This window comes from Athalia rosae, chromosome 6 (genome assembly GCF_917208135.1).
Source record: "Athalia rosae chromosome 6, iyAthRosa1.1, whole genome shotgun sequence".
NCBI classification, from domain to species: Eukaryota; Metazoa; Arthropoda; class Insecta; order Hymenoptera; family Athaliidae; genus Athalia; species Athalia rosae.
This window is the reverse complement of record NC_064031.1, coordinates 1273929-1296700: the sequence shown is the minus strand read 5'-3', so window position 1 is coordinate 1296700 and position 22772 is coordinate 1273929. Positions and strand designations below refer to the sequence as shown.

General features: G+C 42.4%; 1 protein-coding gene across 1 annotated transcript in view; it reads left to right on the top strand.

Moving 5' to 3' along the window:
* LOC105690744 (irregular chiasm C-roughest protein-like) overlaps nucleotides 1-22772 on the top strand; it is a 172855-nt gene that overhangs the window by 91939 nt on the left and 58144 nt on the right. Inside the window, exon 6 of the mRNA XM_048657255.1 lies at nucleotides 17915-17969. Within this exon, the coding sequence (XP_048513212.1) occupies nucleotides 17915-17969 (55 nt within the window). The remainder of the gene's footprint in view (nucleotides 1-17914; nucleotides 17970-22772) is intronic.

Below are 22772 nucleotides of genomic sequence, written 5' to 3'. Positions count from 1 at the left end.
CCACTCTCTCGTTCATTTTTCTCTTCCTTTTTTCCGTTGGAAGTTCATTCTTACTAGACTTTTTTCGCTTTTCCCGGAGCATCAAGTACAGTACAAAAAATGTCGCGATTTATTCGCTCATATTCACGCGTAGTACACGCACACGCCTCCCTATGTGAGAACCGTACATATGTACCTATGAAATATATAAACGCGTACGAGGTACCGAAAAGCTCCGGGCGCGAGCCAACTGGCCGAAGGGATAATTTATTTAATTGTTATCGTTGCCCCGTATTTTAAACTTATTCGATTAGACCGACCCCCCCAGGACGACTGCGCGAGTTACGCCTACACTTATATACATTTATACGTACCGGGTGGTTCTAACGAACTCCCAAGTTGGGCTAAAGGGAACGGAGTTTTTAAATATGTACATGTGCGGATCGAGGAAAATTGAGGCGTAAAGAGAAGAGCAACAAAGCGAAGACGAAGGGAAAGAAAGGGAAGATAACAAACCCACCCCTATGTGTAGATACTTATACGTATCGACGTGTTGCTGATAACCCACACTACGGATTTCCCTTTTTTGTTTTTTTTTTCTTTACATACTTTTTTCCGCTTTTTTGTTTTTTTTTTTGCACGATAATAAAAAGGGCGCAGTCAATTTATTCGAGACTCTCGTACTACTGTACCAACTATGTACCGTACGTTACGGGCACATAGGGTGGGTACAGGTATATAATATATAAACGATGAAAAAAAATAAGGGATTTCGCGCTTTACGATCGCGCGCGGACTTTTTTCCAACTCCCGAGTCCGCGCCAGCAGTATAGTGGCAAAAGTGTCGATGACGAAGAATGTGTACGAGAACTTTATAGGGGCCTTCCTTCCCTCCATTTTGGGTACTTCCATTTACTTCGTTCTTCCGTTTTTCTCTCCTCCTCTTTTTTTTCTTTTTTTTATATCGTAACGTGTACACGTGCCCGTACCTGCGCACCCTCGCACGTTTGCGAAAAGAGCTGGAAAATGAGGAGAAAATAAAAATATATATATACATGTACATATATAAAAGCGAAAAAATAATGAAAAAAGATACGAAACGACACGAAACTGGAAATCGCGCGCTCGATTCACGTGGGAAAACGAATCCCATTAACAAAATAAGTCGTTAAAATCTCTGTTAACGAAATGGAACGATTTATTCTTCTTTTTTATTCCTGTTCGGCTTCTTCTTTATTCTTTCGCTTTTCTTTATCGTTGTGTTTAGCACTGTATTTTATTTCTTTTTCATTCGTTAATGTTTTTTTTTTTTTTTCCATTCCTTCCTCTTCTTCGTCTCTCCATCCCTCGATTCGAGAATAATCTCCGTTACACGATATGACATCGGCAAACAAATCGTAAAAATTTTTTTTATTTCACCTGCCTCATATGAGACGTGAAACGTACGCAACATCCAGATACGGCCGATCGACTCGAATGGGTTACAAATGTATACCATGTACTCGATATGAAAACGATCCCGTAATTTTGTTTAACCAAGAGGAAGGAATCGGATAGCCATTACACGTTCGTTCATTTTTTTTCCCTCTTCCTCGCTTCCTCCTTTTTTTCTCCCCCCCCGGGTTTTTTTTCCTCTTTTTCTCTTACCGTGTTGCTTTTTTATTTTATTACTTTTATTGTTTTTACACACCCCGAGCTTTGTTTTTTCCCCCCTTCGTTTCACTCCCCATGTAACCCTCCCCCCATTCCGCAATATACGTTTGCGGTTCTCTTTATTACGTTTTTATTACACGATTCCCTTGACTACCTGACCCAGAACGGGAACGTTTTCTTTTCCTTTTTTTACTTCAGTTTCCTCTCCCTCTTTTTTGATTTTCTTTTCTCATTGTTTTTTTTTTTCTTTCTTCTATTTCTCTTGTCTCTTCATTCTTCGCGTATTACCTCGCGTTATATATACATTCGCGACGAATAGAATGACCGAGAGAATTAACGTGCGGCGGTGGAAAAATTGCAGGCGCGCACGCCACCAGATGCGGTTTTCCGAATGAAAATAAATGTTCGTTGGAAATCGCGCGGTTACGTACAAAGAAATTATTTATATCTACCTACCCGGTATAACGAGGTGGGTAACCCACACCTGCGGAGCGACGCAGCTTATAAGATACAGGCGAAAAGAAAAGGCGGGTGGGGCGGGGGGAAGGGGTAGAAACAAATAGGAAAACTGAGAAAAGATGGAAAAACGAACAGAGAAAATGACGTAATGTAAAGTAGGAAGGAAAAGAGATTCTTTTTAGACATTCATACCCCTACTCTAATTCTCAACTGCACTCTCTGCTGCATTAGCACCCCGGAGTTGTGCAGCAGAAACATCTGCGCTGTCTCGAGAATCCAATTTTTTAATATCAAACGACTCGGGCGACGACTACCACGTCACGTGCTCGCACTAATTAAAGATTCCGTAACGTTTTTTCACTTCGAAAATTCGTTATTAATATTATTTTACCTCCTCTCGTTTTTTCTTCTTCCTTTTCTCATCGCTTCGTTTTCTCTCACGTTCGGATACGTTAATTTTTACCGTCGATAGAAATTGTAAAATCTTCCATCGATTGAATGAAGAGAAGAAAAATGAAAAGACGAGAAAAATTGGGGTTTTCAAAATTGGAGAAAAATCAAAGAATCGCGGATAATTTCGTCCTTGGGAAAAAAAAACGATTACCGACTCAAAGTCACGTCCTCACGTCCGCGATCTGACGTAATATAGGGATCGGGACTTTTCAATGGAGTGACGCATGGGGGACGCGCTATTTTTTTTTTCTTTTTTTTTTTCTCTTTTCTCCACCCCTCCTCGTGTTCCTTTTTTTCCTCCCTGTCCCGAGGGTCGCCGGCCGGCCCTCTCGGATAGACCAGGCGGATGACGCGGAATATTTACGCGTGTTACTTATGTTCTATTTTATTTGGTTTACTTTTTTTCTCGCGTGCAACGCGCGTGGGTGCGTCAGACGTGAGAGGAAGCGTGCCGTCGTCGTGGCGATACCCCCTGAGTCACCTGGACACGTTTTATCATCGGGGGGGTTTCTGTGGAGTTTGGGGGACCGACGAAAAATAAAAAAAAAATTTATCCCTCACCCGCCCAGTCATCCTGCGGGTTTATTAATCACGCGTGAGTCACGATTGGCGCACTGATTGGATTCGTGAAACTAAATATATCCCACTCTAGCACGTGTTGTGTATTTTATGTATATTCAGGTATGGGAAGAAGAACTTTTTTTGTTTTTTTTTACTTTTGGAAACGGTTTCAAAAGTTTCGTTCGGACTGAAAAATTTTTTCAATCTTTGACACGCCCTTTCGGCATCGGTACCACCGCGATATCAAGAAACGCGGAACGCGAGGAGCCGCTGCATCTCGCACCTCGGATTTTCCGGTTTCTTGGTCGGTTGCTCGGTGTTGCTCGAGCATTAATTTACCATTCCATTCATTTTCTCTGTTGCCTTTGAATTAATGGTCCCCGGAGCGAAAGGGAAGCTCGCGACTCGGGCGTCGACAGAGACCATCCACAGTCGCTACCCGGGCGGGAGGAGCTCGGAAAACTGGCGTTTCAGGAACTCGAGAAACCTTGGGGAAGGATATACCTGGCAGTTGCCATCGGCATTTCCATTACCGCTTCCTGGAAGACCCACCTGGTGGGTGGTGCACGACGTGTTCGAGTCGACGCGAGTAATCGCGTCGCTAATTTCCATAGCCTAGCTGCGCTGTACCTGGGGAAAATTTTGTTCGCACCGCGAGGTGCATACACTCGAAACGGGAAACCGTTTCACGGCTGCCATCAAGCGGATTACACCTGGAGTCCTCCGTTTCAGGGAGGCGCGCGGTCCACGCCAATCGTCTAAAACTGGTGGAGGGCAAAATCGCGAAATTTGGGCGACTCTTCGCATTCCTCCTGATTCCTCCCTACCCCCTCCCGAGGAAGGTCGATATGAATTTTACGCGCTCGTTCCCCTCGAGTCCCTCGTGGTGAAAATCGGCGAGAAACTCGCCTCTGCAGTCGCTGAGAAAGTGCGTCCGTTACCTCGCGAATTCAAGACGCGCAGTTAGAAGGGTATTCGCAAAAAATAGAATAGCGCGGAAATAACTCTTATCTCTTTTTCATATTTAACAACAAATTGCGCCAGCGTCACGATTCATCCGTTTCGTCCAGCTTCCGAATATCCTCTCCTCTCTTTCCTTCGCCTCTCTCTCTCTCTCGTTTTCAGGTCCCTTTTTGCTCCTCATATTACATTCATCGTAACGGTAACTCCTCCCGCTCCCGGACCGGACCGCGTCCGCCTGGCCTTTCTCACTTTTTTCATTCTTCCTTTTTTCCTTTATTCCCTCGGTCTTTTTACTCTTGCAACTCGACGTGATCATCGGCCCCGCGCCGGTCCTTCCCGCTACTACTCCGCAGTGATTTATATACGCGCGTCCTGCTACTCCAGACCGTTTAATCTTACGGTTCATTTCGAGATTTTAACCACGTTTTTTTCACTCACATTTTTTGCCTGAATATTTTTCTCTACGGTTGCTTTTTTCTTTTTTTTTCTCTACGCCTCTCTCTTCCGCGGCACGGATTTTCGGACAGCGGGAGAAAAATTATTATAATACGATACAACATTCGAAGTACATGGTCGTTAGACGACGTTTTAAGGACACGATGATATTACGAACCACCTGATGAATTTGTTCCACTGTATTATAATATCTGCGACAATTATCAAACGTTATATAACCGAGGATTTAGAGCTCACGGCTGTACGAGGGAAGAATTTATTTTCCCTCCCGATTTTCTTTATTTTTTTCATTTTATTTTATTTTTTCTCTCTCCTTCCCCCGTTTCGTTCTTTTCAAAACGGTTTTCAGATTAAAAGCAAAAAAAGATTGAAAAAAAAAAAAAAAAAAAAAGGAGAAGGAGAAGGGAAAAAATTTACGCGGTATAATTGTCGTACATCTTTTGTGTAAAATTTTATTTACCTTCGTACTCTCTCCGATTCTCTTTCGCCGTATATTTTTTCGCATTAATCTCGATTAAAACGTTTCTCCGAGGCGTTATGATAATCGCTTCCACGGTGTTCGATAAGCTCGTCGAGTTCGCGCAGCTGGTTCTTCGTCCGAACTGTAATAATGTAGGTATACGAGTAAAATACATGTGTGCATAGAGACGTACGTATGTACGGACGTATATATACGTAAATATATAAGCGTTTTGTGTGTCTACTCTCGATCCATGTACCGCGCAAACTAGAGAGCAATCGGAATCGATAAAGTGCCAAAACCCGCCGGCCCCGGCCGACGAGAAACTCCAGATACGATGGAACATTGCCCTGCGAAACTTGAAGATCGTTCGAATCAAACGTCTGCCCGGCACGAATACGCCGGAAGGTCGTAAGCGCCATAAATTCGGGTTTACAAAAAGACGAAAATTCAGAGGAACTGAAAAAATTGGTTTTCGAAACACGTTCGGTTCAAACCGATCAGATTTTGGTTTTGTTGGTATTTTCAACTTTCAAAAATACTCCCCGGCCCCTTCGCACTCCGTTGAAAATTTCGCCGGCGATTCGCGCACACCGGCGAAAAAAGTTAATCAGAGAAATGGCGATGACTAATGAAAGTAAACATAATTGTGAAATATAAAATTTCAATAAAAAACTAATGAACGGTAAAGGAAAAATCGGGTGAAAATGCATTCGGGGTGTATATTGAATCGGGAATTCAACGATTCGGTGGGGCCACACCTCTATAGATATAAATGTGCACCGCGTATCTGTAGAGAAAAGAGTCGCGGCTGCTGCTGCTGCTGCTGCTGCTGCCGTTGCATTCGCTGTTGCATCGGGAAACGAGATGAAGTACATTTTAATTAGTTGAATATTTACCGCAACCGGGCGGACAGCGCGGCGGCAATGCAGCGGGCGGCTCTGCAGTTTTAATGGTTATAACGACATGGAGATATAGATATTTATGGTACAGTGTACGTACGCGGAACGAGTTCACCTAGCTATACGTGTATACCTGTGCACTACGTACGGACAGACCTCTGTATCGAACCGTATCGGAACCGGCGATTCGCTTGAATAAGAAATTTTTATTTATATCAATTATTTATTTTACTTTCGCCGTTTCTTTTTCCGCGATAATTTGAGTGTTGGGCGCCGATTTTCACCGCAGGTATAGGTACCTACAACCTACGTAACAGCGGCTGATGAAAATTTTCGGTTGAGAATATAAATTTTTATTGAAAAAAAAAACAGTCGTCGGAGATGCGGATAATAATTTTCAGGCATCGTCAAAAGCGCGTTATTTTACCCTCGACCTTCTCCCCTCGGTTATTTTTTTTTTTTTCTACTCGAGTCTCCGACGAAACGAATCTTCGACCAACTTCTTCGATTGTATTTCGGCATTCTCTTGCACCACCTATACGGATAGTCGTATTTTTTTTTTTTCGCTTTTTTTTAATCATCCTCCATTTTTTCCCCACCACTATAGCTCTTCGCCTCTGTCTTATTTTTTCGAAGCAAAAAAAAGAAAGGAATAAAATAAAACAGCATAAAAATTCTAAAAGTATGCGGGGGCTGCCGAATAATCTCTGCTGGTATTAAGATAAGTACACCGAGTTGGCTCCCTATACCCCATTGAGAACACTTTTCGATGCCAATAAATCACGATTGGATTATTGGAACGGTATATCTTTATACTATACGTCGGAGATATCACTTCGAAATTCTTTTCGAGACTTTCGTTATTTTATCTCATTTTTCTTCTTTCTCCTTTCATTTCACCCCCCCCTTCTGGTTCGACGCTCTTCCGTTCTCGTCCAGCCGGGTGTTTTTGGAAATTCGTTTTCTGTTTTTTGTTTTTTTTTTTATTTTTTTTTTTCAATTCAACGCTTCGACGGGACTCTGATCGATGAGATTTTTGTGGGTTACGTCCTCCGGGCCTCGACCCCGCCGGAATTAATCTGGCGGTGATTTTCAGCTACCGGACAAACTCCGCAGTAAAACGTGACTAATTAAAATCGTATGACCGAATACACCCCGCGAACGAATATATATGATCCCCTCTGCCTGCCAATGCGTTGCGCCAGTTTTCACGATATTTACATATATCTGAGCGCACGTACATATAACTGTATATATACCAATTCGCATAGAATAACACAGGTATGTATAGGTATGTACATAAGTTTACATATATACCCATACATTTGCGGAATAACAAATATTCACCGTTAGCCAGTAGCTACCGTTGCAGTAGTTATATTCGATTGCTTCCCCCCATTACCACCCCCGTGCACAGCTTTTTTTTCTTCCTGTATTGTTCCGCAATTTGTGGTATACGCCGCTTTTTTCCTCCAACAATTTTTCTCGCTTTGTTTTTTTCTACCATTTTCTTTTCTTTTTCTCCTTTTTATACTCCGGCCATACTCGCATACCTGTATACCGTGTTCAACGTATACATTTACATATTTTATTCGATTTTTTCCATTTTACTTTGTCCTTTTACCTTTTTTTTTTTTTTTCGGTCAATTTTTCTGTTTTCGCTCACTCAACATTCGAATCAGCTTTTCATCATGTACGAGGCGATAGATAGATCTGCTTAACGTCCGTATCCCGGGATTTCGGAAGTTCGCTACGCGGGGAAAAGGGAGGGAAAAAGAATCAAAAAAATTTCAGGCATTATACAAATTGAAAAATTTTTCTCTGATAAATATACATCCTATACCGAGCACATATATTCTCCGCGATATTAAAATTACCATGGGGATGTTTCTGCTTCGGCAAAAAAAAAAAAACCGATGAAATGAGAAAAAAAAAAAAGATGATTTCGTTTTCTTTTTGTGTAACGACCGTTATTAAAAAAATTTTTTGTAAAATTCCTACATAGATTTTTATGGCGGAGAAAAAAACGAAGAAAAAAATTAATAATAATCCAAAGGCACATTTCTGCTTTTTATTTTTGCATATACTCGGTGAAATTTTGATACAGATTTGATGAAGGAAAAAATCAGGTGATTCGTTTGATTTTTATTTCTTTTCTTGTATCAGTTTTTTTTTTTCTTACCTCTGTTTCGCTGATGGAGCATTGTGTGGAATAAAGAACGGAGAGATAAGACCTGCACCGTGAAATAATAAGACGAAAAAATCTATGAAAATAAAAGAAGAGGGGCGAGGGGTTGTGGGGGAGAAGATTAAAACGATAACACCCCAGCTAAAATAGAACTATATACCACCAGCCATGTATGCAGATATATTTATATATACTTGAGGTTTTTAATTTAAGAAAAATCTCCGACTCACATTTATGTACAACATGAGTAAATACCGTCGAGGTACACACAGTTTATGTACGGAAATATTTATTTACGTTCATAAAAAACCGTAGGATATTCTATTTCGCGAAATAAATGTATATATGAATCGAAAAATGGAAACACAAAAAATTTCAGAAACCCTCGCTTCGAGCTTTTCCGTTTTGTTTTTTCATTCTAACGACAAATTTGTCGTTTTACTCGAAATTTTTGTTAAATCACATCCGAAAAGAAAAGCGAGAAATATTTACCAAAAAATCGAGCAGATATAGACATCAATTAGCGAGACGGAGGCAACGGGAAGAGAAAAAAAAATCGAAAGATTCCCGAGAATGTAAAGGGACATGAAAAAAGCGAAATATACTTTTTTGGTCTCTTCGTATCCGTTCGGAAAGTGGCTACAGTAGGAAAAGACTCGGCCCGCGAGGGGGAGAAACGTGGAAATCGGATGGTAACGACCGAGCTTGCGACGTTGGCGGGATTATAAACGTCTAGAGCAGCGTCGCGACGCGTCTGGTCTATTTTTGGCCCCTTGGTCTTTTTTTTTTTGGGGGAGGGGAGGGCGGGCACCTCGGAGTCGTACGCGTGTACAGATTTTACACGTACGTTCGGTTCCTTCGCTTTCTACGTAACGTGGAAAGTAAAATTTCGGGGGGTGGGGGGCCCGCCCCCGTACCGCCGCGGAAGTCTAAACTACGTACGCTGGTAACCTAACCGGGAGAAATGGCCGGGGGTGCAGGGCGGAGACCCTTTTGGAAATTTCTTGCTCCCGGCAGCCCGAGATGCACCGAAACGTCATAGAATTCCAGGAATCTTCGCGGCTGCAGACGATACCGTGGGTCGGACGTCTCGTGCAGCAGAAGCGACTGAAATAAAGTCGAAATACGGGCGACGGATGCCGCCGCAGCTTTTACCGCTTTCGCTGCTTTTCCTGTGAGGCTACGAGCCAAAGACAGATCTTATCTGAGACGTCCTTCGACTTCGTCGCGTCGGTAGGAGAATTAGTAGAATTGATGAGGCGGAAGCGCACGCGGATAGGAGGGGAAAATGGAAAAGAAATCACTGGGGGAGGAGGGAGAAAAAAGAAATGACGAAAAAAACGCGACTCGATATTTTCGGCACCCCGAGTATGTGCTTTTCCTTTCGTTCTATTCTCGGGAGCAGATTAATCAAGATTCAGTCGAGTCTCATTGAAATCTGAGGCGAGGGTAAGAGCGTGTGTATTATAACTGGTAACAATTGTTGAAATTTCATTCCTCAGGCGAATATTATTTGAATAATTTAAACCCGTCTTTAGTCGTTAATCTCACGTGCTTTAGTTTATTGAATGTAACCGTCGTCGTTATATTTTAACAATCATTCAGCGAATAATGTAAAATAATTCGGCGTCGCTCTCTTCGCGAAGTCAAAATTTAAATCCTTTCCCCCCCGACCCATACGAAAATCGAGATTGTTCTCTCAACGAACTAGTGCGCGATATTCCACTCTCCGATCTTAAACTAATCTCATATGAAATTCGTTGAAACGAAAAAATAAAAAAGAACGTGAAGAAGAATTTGTAAAATTCTATCACCGATGCAAGTAACGAGGAGTAGGGAGATGAGCAAAAGAAAAATATAAATCCAAGTTTGAATGGAAAAATGATGGAGAGTGTTATTATTTTTCATTTTTCTCGGGACGCACGCTATGCGGCTAGGATATTGTTGAAGAGTAGCAATTTTCGTATATCAAGTGGAAATGTGGAGAATAAATTATTCTCTCTTCGGCCGGTAGTAGAATTTTCGGGTTCTTCTTCCACCGGTAGGATTCTTACTGTGCATTATTTTCCATTCACGGATGTGGTTTTTATTTCCTTCATTCAAACACGGCTATACCCGGCTGCTGCACCGGTTCATTTTCATTTTTCATCTAAAATTTCTTCCTCCTTTTTCCCCCCACTCATTTTTTCATTTTTTCTCATTTTCTATACGCGCTGCTCTGCGCCGCAATTTTTCCTCCTTATGTTTCCTTACAAAAAACTCTGACAATATATCCACAATGAAGCGCAGTAGATAGGTACAATTTTCTCATTTCGAAAATTCTTTTTTATATCAACGTCCGAAAAAAAAATCTCTCCCTTCAAATTATTCAAACTCAGAAGCACCTTGGAATTGGAAGAAGGTGAAAAAAATCTATCTATCTTCGACTTTTTATACAGACTGAATGATTGACTGGAATTTTTTTTTTTTCTTTTTTTTTATGGTGTATCGATGTAACCAGATCGCGAGATGAAAGAAGCAACAGAAAATGAGGAGAAAAAATATAAAATCGAATCAAATAAAAATAATACCGTATTCTCACGCCGGCGGAAGGGGCGAGGGCGTCAGGGGATGGGGAGAGTAACAAGAAAATCGCAATAAGAAATTAAAGCAGGTGGTTGACAAATTCATAACGCGATCCCTTATACGCTACGTGAACTGGATTTTATTTGCCTTTGCAGCCCTCTTTTCCCTGCCACCTACCTTCCCCCACTTTATACCCGTATATACCATCGGCCTACCTTTTCACTCTGCATATTTTAACCCCGGTGCATATTAATAATTAAAATCGTGTTATGTCCCCCGATCACGTAAGATTTAATATATTTATGAACTCCTCGTACATACGCATTTATATGTATATAGGTACGTAGAGTAAATATATAATACCTACAGTTACTCAAATATCGAACATATTTTACGTACACGGAAAGTAAAAATTTTGGATAAACAAAATCTGATAAAGTTTCGTTAGGGTTGTCGGAAAAATTAAAATAAATAAAAAGAGAAAAACTCGGGACGGAATTTTTTGAGTTCTCGTTCCTACTTATTTATTTTATTTTGCTTTTTCGCGTTAGATCGGTATTCGAGAAAATTTCTTCCCCCTTCGAGGTGATGACTGAATTAAATATTCAAACGATTTTCTCAACTCCTCGATTTTTTTTTTTTTTGAAGCGAACCTCACACAGACCTCTCGCAGTCTCGATTGACTTTTTATTTCAATCGATAATTAATTATCTACGCGTCTGATCGAAAAATAGCGAATAGCGAGAAAATTTCTCTGTTCGAATAAAACACCGCGTAGGTAAATGTGATATGTAAAGAGGGAGAGAAGGAGAGTCGTTTCTCACGCGTTCGAACCGCACGTGACACTCGCACTTTGAAAATACGTCATACGTAGGCACCTACCTACCTACCTACCTACCTACCTACCTACCTATCTACCCACCCTAGACTAATTATTGCGTGTCATGTACAGAGAGAGCGTTGCGAGATTATAACGACGCCCTGCGACCGGCTGTACATGGGGGTATAGGTATACATGTGCATATAAATATTACATAAACGAAATGAAGCGGAGACCAATCCACCTCCTCTCTTTGCCCCATTCCACAATTTTACGACGCTATCAAGGCGATATCAAGATCACCTGCAGCCCTCACATTATACCCGATTTTATTGCATAAGACGGGGACGGAAGTCTGCGGTACGCAATCCACACGAACATTGAATCCGGACTTCCGGATCGATATTTTATAGTTAAAAATATCAACGAGAACAAGCGTCGCCAATTTTTCAAATTTTGAACACCAGCTTTTATTTTCGTTGCCACTTCTTGCGGTTATTTCTGGGACGGTACAGTGTAAGTAAACCGGAGTAATTGACCGTTATTTGTTGAAGTATCCGGCTGAAGTCGACCCATCGGTGCTCCTCGATGGGCGAAATGATGAGGCGAAAAACAAAGTAAAAAGGAAATGGGGGGGAAAACGTACAGAAAAACTTTCCACGGAGATAAAATTAGATAGAGATATTTTATCGATTGGCTCTCGCAATTAAATATATCGGGAGTATCGATAAAAGATATCCTGTTCAATTGGGATGTGTATATATACCTAAATAGAAACCCAATTATATACCGAGTGACCCAATTAAAAACTGCCAACGATACGGTCCTAACCAAACGAAAAAAGAATCGAGTCGTCTGCGGTGTAGATGATTATAAAGAGCAAGAAAATACCGACCACTTGATTTTGGTGCTTTTTTTTTCTCAATCTTTCATCGGATCAATATACATTATTCCGCCGGTTTTATCGAACGTTCTCTTATTATCGACGAACGGAATTTTTCGAAAATTGTCACAATGACCGAAGCTTCAGATTGATTCTGTCGACTGCACGTATATACCGTACATATTTATTGGATACATATGTACGCGGACGCACACATGTATATAAAATGACCGTAATACACCGGCCATGAGGGTTATACGGTTTAACGCGATCAGAAGTTATTGGCCCTATAAACAATAAAGCTGGTTATTTATGCGCATTAAGTCGCCCCATAGTCCCGCACCTTTTGCTTTATATAACTTTATTATATACTCATATTATTGTTGTTGTTGTTATTGTTATTTTAGTAAATATCGAGTATATTTACCTACCATGTACCTACATTTTAGCCACGATAATTATAAGGGTTGGTAACGTAATGTATATATACAGGGCGAGTCATTCGGAACGCCGAGAATGGGAGGCGCCTCGTTCGGATTACTCGACCAAACGGAGTTTCCAAAAACTCACCCTGTACACGTCCGTTTCTTCATACGTATACCCTATATTTATTGTATCGATTAAATTCGTTCTTCAATTACTCGGTAAATATTTAATCGAGATGAAAACGAGTTGAGAAAAAGCTAAAAAAAAAAAAACACTTCGGCCCACCATAACGTACGTATACCTTACCATATATACGGGGTATCTCATGCCAATTAATTATCGACTGGTAGTAGCATAGCCTGCAGTTCTCCAGATGGCCCGTAGACTCTCGCCGTTAGACGGAATTTTTTTTCTCTCCTTCTTTTTTAGTCCGTTGCTTTTTCTTTTTCAACTTGTCAAAAATCAATTTCGAAATATGGAAGAAAGGACGAAAAACATGGAGATTAATTTGTCTCGTGCCTATTTTGCGAATCAATAGAAGAAAAAAAAACCAAACGATGGATCAAAAAATGACAAAAATTAGTTCGAAATTAGACAAATCGCTTATTTTACCTATGCTACCGATTTTGAAATATAATGGATTATTTTCGGCGTATCCCGAATCGAGATTGGATATAAATTTATCAGGTTCACGGTTGATGCGCGGTACGAAATATTTCCTTTCTTTTGTATCTTTTCCGTTTTTTTTTTTTTCCGTTCTCTCAACCGATCACGAATACATATTTCATATCTGGTTAGAATGGCATAATAGCGCGGTGATCCGTACGTGTCAGTGAAAACCGGGCGTGTCTGTCTTTCCAGATAACGGTGACGCCCGCCCCCCTGTGGATACTTCGAAGTCGTGTTTTGGACAGCTCATTAAGGCTGTCTGCGATAATATCAATTAACAGAGTCGAGCTCTCTTCCACCGCCCCTCTTTCCCCCCTCGCGGCCCTCCCTTCCCTTCGCCCCCCCGCTCTCCCTCTCGCTTCGATCTTCGACCCGACTACGTGCTGTGCACATCGGGAGTCGGGGAGAGCGAGAATTTGAAAATAAAGAGACGGAAAGAAAAATGAAAAATAAATCTCGAGCGGGACGGAAAGACGAAGACACCGTGCGGTACGGTGTCGAGGGATAAAAATGCACTTGAGATTTGATTTTTTATTTTTTTATTTTTCCGTTCTCCTCTGTTTCGAAAATAGACAACGATTCGGCGAGGAAACGGAAGTGATTTTTGGACCGGAAATAAGTTATTACTTTGCTTATTAAACGAAAACTAATCGTGTCTTTTTTTTTCTCGCCTGAGTTTTGAAGAAACGCAGATTTTTTTTACGGCGTTCCAAAGATCGTACGATATCCTTGTACATTTTTGATATTTTTAACTGCAAAAAATTTGAACATATTTTCGAATCTGTATGCTTTTAGATGACTGAAAGCTGTGATCTGAAATTCCAAGTAGTTTTCCTTGAAAAAATTCACAAAAATTACTTTTTTCCGGTTCCTAGGTGTATATGTCTCCCCTAAAGCGAAACGAGAAGAGAGGATAACGTCGATACTACTTTTAGACCACATCTGTAATGGCGCGGGGTAGGTACGCGTGCATTTGTCGTCGTTCAGACGACAGACTTTATATATATGTATATATATATCCACGTGTGTAACGTTTATATATATGTATATACGCACGGGCATGTACATGAAATTCGAGTGCAACGTTAGGTGCAGACGGAAGAAGTTGGTATACGGTTATGTGGGGTACGTAGTACGTAAGGTATATGTGCTGGAAACAAAACAAGTTCGCGGGTTCCTGGACCGAGTACGACGTCGACGACGCGACGGTTGCCGTCATTGTGGTCTTTTATAACCAGCGAAGGAATAGTATAGGGAATTAGAGAGTCGTCGGAGTCGGAGAGGAGGAGGAGGAGGCAGAGGAGGCAGAGGAGGCAGAGGATAGGTATACAGTGGTGGCTGAGAAAGCGAACGTGGCCAGGAATAGAAAGGAGAATCGTCGTCGTCGCGGTCGTACGAAACGGAAAAAAAGAAAAGAAAGAGAACGAGACGTAGAATCCAGTCGTTTTTCCGAACCGCGTCGGGGCGAGAGAGATCAGAGAGAGAGAGAGAGAGAGAGAGAGGAGAGGGTGGAAAGCCCCTCGTTTTAAACCGGGGATACCGCTGTTATACGGAGAGAATAAGAGCCGGCTACCGAGTTCTGGGGCAGAAGCGAAGAGCGGAGGAGGCGGCGCGGGCTACGGTGGTCCAGGGTTATGGAAAACTCTATAATATGTGCTAGGAATTGTTTCACCCGGATATCCGATATACCGGTTTTTCTTTCCCTTCCCTTCTTTTCAAGAAAGTTAACTATTTCTCACCACCGGCGCGAGTGGCGAGTAGAGGGGAAAGGGGAAGAAAAAAGAGAAACTTTCAATTCATATCTATGCGAAAACGTTCAGTTTTATTATTCGGGTGAAAAGTTGTAAAAAAAGTTGGACGCGGCCCATCGAAGTTCGGCGAATTAGAGAAATTTCAGAGGCGGAAGAATTTTTATTAGAAGAAAGAAATAAAAAAGTCGAAATCCCGGTGACGCGACCCCCTGCGGGGTCTGCCGGCTGACGTCCTCCGCAGACTGCAGTCAATGACTTCTGCGTGTGTAGTTATAGGATAGTTGGGGAGCCGGGGAGGAAGGAGGTTTTTAAAAAAGAAGCAAAGAGGGAGAGAGAAGCGAGACTGAGAAGTAGAAAGAGGAAGGAAATTGAAGGAGGGTTAGAGCTTCGCTAGGCGGCGGCCGGGGGGTTTAGAAAAACGCGAAGAGAGCAGAACACACTTTTAAGATAGGAGGGTAACCTCTCAGCTGCATAAGCACTTTTCCTTTTCTACCTATACATATATATATATATATACACACATATATAATTCTATTCTATTTTATTCCTCCCCCTTTTTCACCTCTGCGCTCTCACCCTCCCCGTATAACTCCGCAAAATTTTCAACGTTCCTCTTTATTTTTGCCGTTCTCGCGGGCTTGTCTTTACCCTCCCCCTCCTCCCCCATTTTTTTTTTTTCACCTCTCTTTTTTTATCATCTCCCGCTAGTTCCTATACCTATTTTCCTCCGACACCCCGAAACGACGCGCGAAGACTTTGGTTTTTCCGAATCGAAAAAGCTTAACTGGGTTTCGGTTAAGCCAGAACCTGCGGCACCTTATACATATATATATCTCTACCGTACATGCCACGGCATATGGGTATATAACCCACGTGCTTCCATGTATCGCAGCTACGTACGTACGTAGAAAATGTATGGGTGTCCCGGAAGTAAGTGACGCCGTCGTTGCATCGGATGAAAAATAAAATTCCGAAACGAAAAGTCCTCAGCCATTTTTTGATCAGAATTCATGATCGATTATCCAGGCGTCTGATCAAAAAATGGCTGAGGACTTCTCGTTTCGGAATTTTATTTTCCATCGGATGCGACGACGGGGTTCGTTACTACTGGCACCCCCGGTATATTTACGTACATACGGATACGTACTTCTGATACTTACACTACTTTAAGACCTCCTCACGGTGTCGAAGGCGGATAGATTCAGGGATTTTCAGCTCTCAACGTTATATCCCGGTCCGCATCTCCCCTCGGCCATTTATGCTCCGTAGATATGAGATTCGAAACCTTAAAAAATCCCCTGGGATTCTCAACGGTCCGTATTGTACGCCCGCACCTCGATACGTCGAAGAATATTAGCTGGGACGTTACGGAGCGTTTTATCGTCTGAAAATTGGTAAGGTGCATAGCAAAAGTAGCCCCCTTTTTTCCAATTGGGCATTTTCAAAAACGCTCCTACGACGATTTACAGCCCCCTACCGTTGCGGTGCATCGGGGTATCCGAGGGGCGGTTACGTCCGCGCGGGTTATAAACCGGAGGCGAAAGCTCGTCGTTTTGAAAGCTTATAAATTTATCCATCTGGCCCATAGGTTTTCGCTCTCCGGGTTTCTGCCGCTAAAACCCGAGCCCGCGAGTTCGCCGGTTTCGCCCGGTATTTCCCCGCAGTGTAGGCGGGCGTACCTACGCCGCTCAACTTCAGAGGAGAACAAAAAGCCGTTTGTCTGAAGTGTCTCTTCACCAAGAGCTTGCGCGCTTACACTGGGGGGGAGGCAGGGGGGAGGCCGGGGGGGGGCGGCGGAGGCAAAGTAGCGGACCGAGGTAGAAGGGGGTGGTTACCCCGTCCCCTCCTCACTCTCGTTTTCTCGCAAGAGAGTCCCGTATGAATATTTAAAACGATTGTTTTCCAGTTTTACTACTGTGCATATTCATTGGCTAATTTATACGTTGTTTCCCTACCTTACTTTAAAATCGTCGTACATCAACCGCCAAAACTTCGGCGAAACGACGTTTTCCTACCGCGTCTATTAGCCGAAAATAGTTCGCCCCGTTGTACCCACTCGAAAAAAAAAAAAAAATAATTTTCGACCTCTCGCCCCCCTTTTTTTTCCTCTCCTTCTTTTCACGATCATTTTCTTTTCTTCACACGACTAATTACGTCCTCGGCAGGATAATTTTCTTCTTTTCTTTTCGCGAACGCTGCTACCGAGCGCGTTGGATTGTTCGAATAAATAGGGTGAGACTCTCGAGGGAATTTGAAACCCTTTCTGCACCCTCCGCATCGGGCCGTCTGAGGAGGGAAGAGGGAGGGAGGGAGAGGGCAGGGTTATTTTGTACGGGGTTGTCGGCGGATCGCGTACCTATAGTGAGAAGTAGGCACGACAAACGAAACTCCGTAAATAGAACGAGGCGATTTCTTTTAGGGGTTGTGAACCGAGTGCCCCATGCTTTTTACACGCCCGTGGAACTGGGGTGCGCTCGTTCGGTTTTTGCGCTGAAGGAATCCCTTCAGTACAGTTGATACCTGCGACTGCAGTGGAGTAAATTTTTCGAAGCACTTTATATGCGCCTTAGATTTCAACTGTATAGCTGACCTGTGGCGATGCCCACGTCTGGATAGCTTTTCCTCAAAGGGTGGAGCAAGAAAAAAAAAGAAAAAGTTTCGATCTAATCAATTCAGATAATGAAAATAATCGAAAATACAATATTTGGTGTTTTTGTTTGTTGCAGAGCAGAAGTTCGAAGCTGCCACCCAATTTCGACCGGAAGGGAGCTGATTTTGAAGGTAATAACAACCTGCAAAAATTTTTTTTTTCAAAATCTCTCGTACCTATGATACTCGTATCGATTCGAAGATATTGAACTTTTCTATACCTCCCTACGATGGGTGAAGAGTAAAAGAAAAGTAGGCGAAAGAAAAAGGATGGTTAGGGTGAAATTTTGGCGCAGCATCCCAATAATGTAGGTATCACTCGGGGGTAGGTAACCGCGCGAGGTTTTACGTGGAAAAATTTAATACGTTTCTAACACTGCGTCGGAGACTTTGAAAAATAGAAGGGATTTTACGTGGAGAAGAAAAGTTCGAGTATAAGGCACCAGGATATATGTAAGGGTGGTTGTATAACGGCCACTGCAATATGTTCCTCGGTGTTGGTGCACTTTGCATATTGCCCGGTTTGAACAAAAAAAAACAGAAAAAAAAAAACACCTCTTCTCCTGAAATACAACGTCGAGTTTGCCTACCCCATACCCCCACCCGACCCCCCTGCGTACGTGGAAATATACACACAGGGTGGGCAGGAAGAAGAATAAAAAATAAAAAAAACTAAAAATAACCAAAGTAAAAAACTCTAACGAGACAAAAACGAAAGAAAGAAAATGGTCAATTTTCAAAGGTTAATATGCGCACGAGCTCTTATGCATTTCTCGCGGTTTTTAAATCCAGACGAACGACGCTTTTATCTATTTTTTTTTTCTTATGACTATCCGCGTCGCCCGACGAATTACCGAAATTGAAAAAATTTCGCCGTCCGTTGATGCGGAACTGAAGATTTGAGATGGCAATTTTTTGAAAACGACTTCTGCAAATGTTTGAAACAAGAAAAGGAATTTCAAAAAAAATTGGCCAACGTTTGACAGACCACTCTGTACATACGCAGCAGAAAGGGTGTACCGAGGGAGAAAATAAAGCGAAAAATAAAGACGGGGAAGACTAACGAAAAAAAAACAAAAAAAAAAAAGAAGGAAAGAGAAAGAAAATGAGGGAGGTGGATGGAGAACGAAGGGACAGACCGACGGTGAAAAGGGGGTGAAAAACGTAGGAGTTTTTTTCACTCGACCGAGTCCTCGTCTCTCGTAGAAAGGTAGGAATAGCTGCAACACATCTAGCCGAGACGTATTTATCCAGCCGCGCTCTGCGGTCTTACTTTTAGTTCATCGTTCGTTTCCCTTCCTTTTCCCTCTACTTCGCTTCACTCTCCTCTCCTCGCTGCCCTCCTTTCGTCTCGTTTCGTAGCTCGTTTGTCACCACACGAGGCATTGTCTTACCTCTCTGTTATCCCTATTCTTTATTTTCCCATATCCTGTACCCCCCCGCTCCTCCGTCTCGTTTCTCCTCTACTCTCCTCTATTTTTTTTTCTACTCCGTCTCTATCTTCTAGATGAATTTATTTTCGGATTACGCCCGGAGACAGAAAGCAAACCGAGCGAACAACCTCCGCGTCTATACCGCGTCGATTCCTCGGGAAAGTTAACCCCGACGTTTCGCTGCTCTTAAAAAATTATTTGAAAAAAACAAAAAAAAACAACTCACGCGCCCGTCATTCGCGTGCGCGTTTCCAGGTACGTGCGCTGTACTTACGTACACACGTTGTTAAAATTTCGCTCGGCGATCCTTTGATCTCGCGGAGCAGCCAGCCAACCGGCGGCCAGAGCGAGCTTTCGAGTCCTCGCGTGCACCGGGCTGTTTCAACTTTTCATTTTTATCTCATCCCACGTGTGCGGGAATCCAAGGAGGAGAAACAGGAAACGAGGATTTAACCTTACGAAAGTCCGCCCCGAAGTTGTTTTTTTTTTTTTCCTTTATTTTCCTTTATTTTTCTCTAATTTCTTTTATTTTCGTCTTATTCGTCTCCAGCTTCTTTTTTCCTTCATTTTTACACACGGGCTCTCGTACGCGCGTACACGCTGTATACCTGTACCGCGGGCAAAGGAATAAAATTGGAACGATTTACAAACGAGAAAAAGGAGATGAAAGGAAGCGAGGAAAAGGACTCGGACTACTGCAGTTTAACGTCGAGCGATTGATCTCCTCGGCGAAATTGTTCGACGGGGGAAATGGTCACCGTGTACGCTGGCGCGTAGGTCCAGCTACCCGTCCACGCGCTTCCATACCCTACGGGAAATGGGAAACTTGATGCAAACCGGAAACCGCATGCATCGAATTCTGCGCCAGGAAATAGCCAGTTACATTTCGAACACATCTATGTACATGTACATGTATTGGACATACGTATGAATCCATTGAAATCGAGCGATATGCAGAAGAGATATTAATAAAAAAAAGGGAAGGAAAGAAAATAACCGTCTGGAATACGACGAGGAAAAGCGAGACGCACGCGAATTTCACGCCAAAACGTGCATCTGCCCTTCGTGATTTTTTAAAATATCTTCTTTTCTTTTTTGAGAAACTGGTCTTAATTTGGGGATTAAAAATCGGAAGGGTGCAGGGAATATGACGAAGATCAGTGGTGGAAAAGTAGAGGGATGATAGGTGAGAATTTTCAAATTACTGGCGAAATAAAGAGGAGGGAAAGAAAAGAGCAATGCGGGATTTACGGATATAAATAGCGATGACGATGCCACGCGAATAAGGGTTGCAAGACTAGAAGAAATCTATGGAGTAGGTAGACTCGCCGGACGAAAGCTGCAGCTATACGTTATATCGGAACAGAAACGGGGGGAGGGGGGAAAAAAAGGTAAAAAGAAGCGGAGAGTAAAATAAGAAGTAAAAAGTAAAAAGAGACGAAGGTAAAAGGGGAAAAAATGGGGGCAGGAGAAACTGAAGGCGGGGGAGATAATTGCTCTCGTGATGTCATGGCATTTATCAAATCCGTCGTATATATACAGGTGTATGTACGTACATATATCCTACACACGCCTCCATCGCGATGGCAGGAGGTATATACGTATACACATATTTTTTATACACGTAGTTATATTTATATATATTTATTTACGTGCTACATACGTGGCATATACATGAGCAGACCTTCGGGCCGCCACCCCGAAGCTCGGTTTCTTATTTTTCTTTTCTCCTCTTTTTACAGAAACCTAAAAACTCAAATATTCCGATGCTCCAATATTTCGATTACGGTAAAAACCTTTTTCGCAAAATCTTCAAATCTTCCGTTTGACTTTATATGTATTTCGTGCGATCGTTTTTCCCAATTTGTCTCAATTTTTTTGCTTCATTTTTCGCTTCAGTCGGGGTGAAAATTTTGAATCGACGATTAGACTTTTGTTCGTAACGATTTTTGGATCGTGGATTTTTTTGTTTTTTTTTGCGATCGGTCGTTGCCCCGCGGGGTCGTAGATCGTAGGTGGATTTTCGTAGGCGTGTGTGCCCAGGTGTAAAGTAGGTTGGGTACGTTTCAGGTGTGCGACGCTACGAGCATAGGAGAAACTGACCACTTAGGGGTTGGCTTTGTATTTGTCCTATCCCTATTGGGAAAACCTGGGGAATTATGTAGAGTGACGTTTAGCGTATTCCGACCACGTATGAAACCCAGAAACCCGATAATACCAAATCCCTTGCGTTTACTTCTGACATTTTCAGGACACGGGACTACCTGAACACTCAATATAGGCACTCATATATACGAACACCTACCACTACTTTACCCCGCCCTCTAATATCCCCGTATGGTTATTCGAGGATCTGGAAAATAACACCTCGTAGACTGCACGAAATCGGATAAACGATTCAGGAAACAACCCAAATAAAAGTAAAAAGGGAAAGAAAAATATATGTATGTACTGAAAAAAAAAAATCATCCCCGCCGAGACGCAGCGGACGCATCTTTTCAAAAAAAAATAGAAGAAGACCGAAAAATTTCAAATAAAATGCGAACGTTGCGAGCTCCGTTTTTTTCCTCCGCGTCTCAAAGTCTTCTTCTTTCATTCTCTCCTTTTTTTCTTTTGCTTCGCTTCCATTTACGTGTGGAGCACATCCGTTAGTTTTCGTCGTTCGCGTTTGCATTCCGTGGATAACTGGCGTCCGTCTTCCCCTCGTACCTACCCAACATGGTCTGGAAGTCTGAAAGTAGTCTAGAGATGGGGAGAGAGAAAGAAGCGGTATTTAGTCGCATTTCGCTGTACACCAAATTACTCAACTTGACGTACTGTCCTCTTTACCGCGACGTGTATCGTATGCCCTACCCCCCCGTCCCTTCTTCTTATATGCCCCAGTCAACGCCGGGCCGTTTAATTCCATTAACTTCGAATATATCAACGCGCTTTTACCTACTTTATTTAGTAAATATACGCGTATAAATAAATCGACTCGAATACCTCACGCTCTCGGTCTAACCCCTTCGCGCTTCCTAGCCCGTTTTTTTTCTCGATTTTCACCCTCCATTTTCTAACCAGAATCTCAAAGACATTCCGCGAGCGAAAGCGAACCCGGACCGATCCGTCGACTGATTCTTAAGATTTTTAGAATCGGAAGAGAGCAAATTCCGAGCGTGTGAATATTTATTCTCACCATATTTAAATCACAGCTTATATTCCGTTTCTACCGAACAGCTGGATTTTGACGATTAAAAAAAAAAAAAAAAAAAGGGAGGAGTCAAGGGGGAAACGAATCGAGCAAACGTGAGAACTCGTGATTGTATAAAAAATAAATAAAACTCGAAATAAACTAGCGAAGGAAATTCGGTGTAGGTAGGGGGGAACGGGGGATGAAACGGGGTAAAAAAAAGAAGACGTTGAAAAAAGAAAACAATTTCGTTTTGAAGTATATTTTCTTGTCGTCGACGACCCGCGGTCTTTTACGACGTATGTATATGGAAACCCGTACCTTTAAACA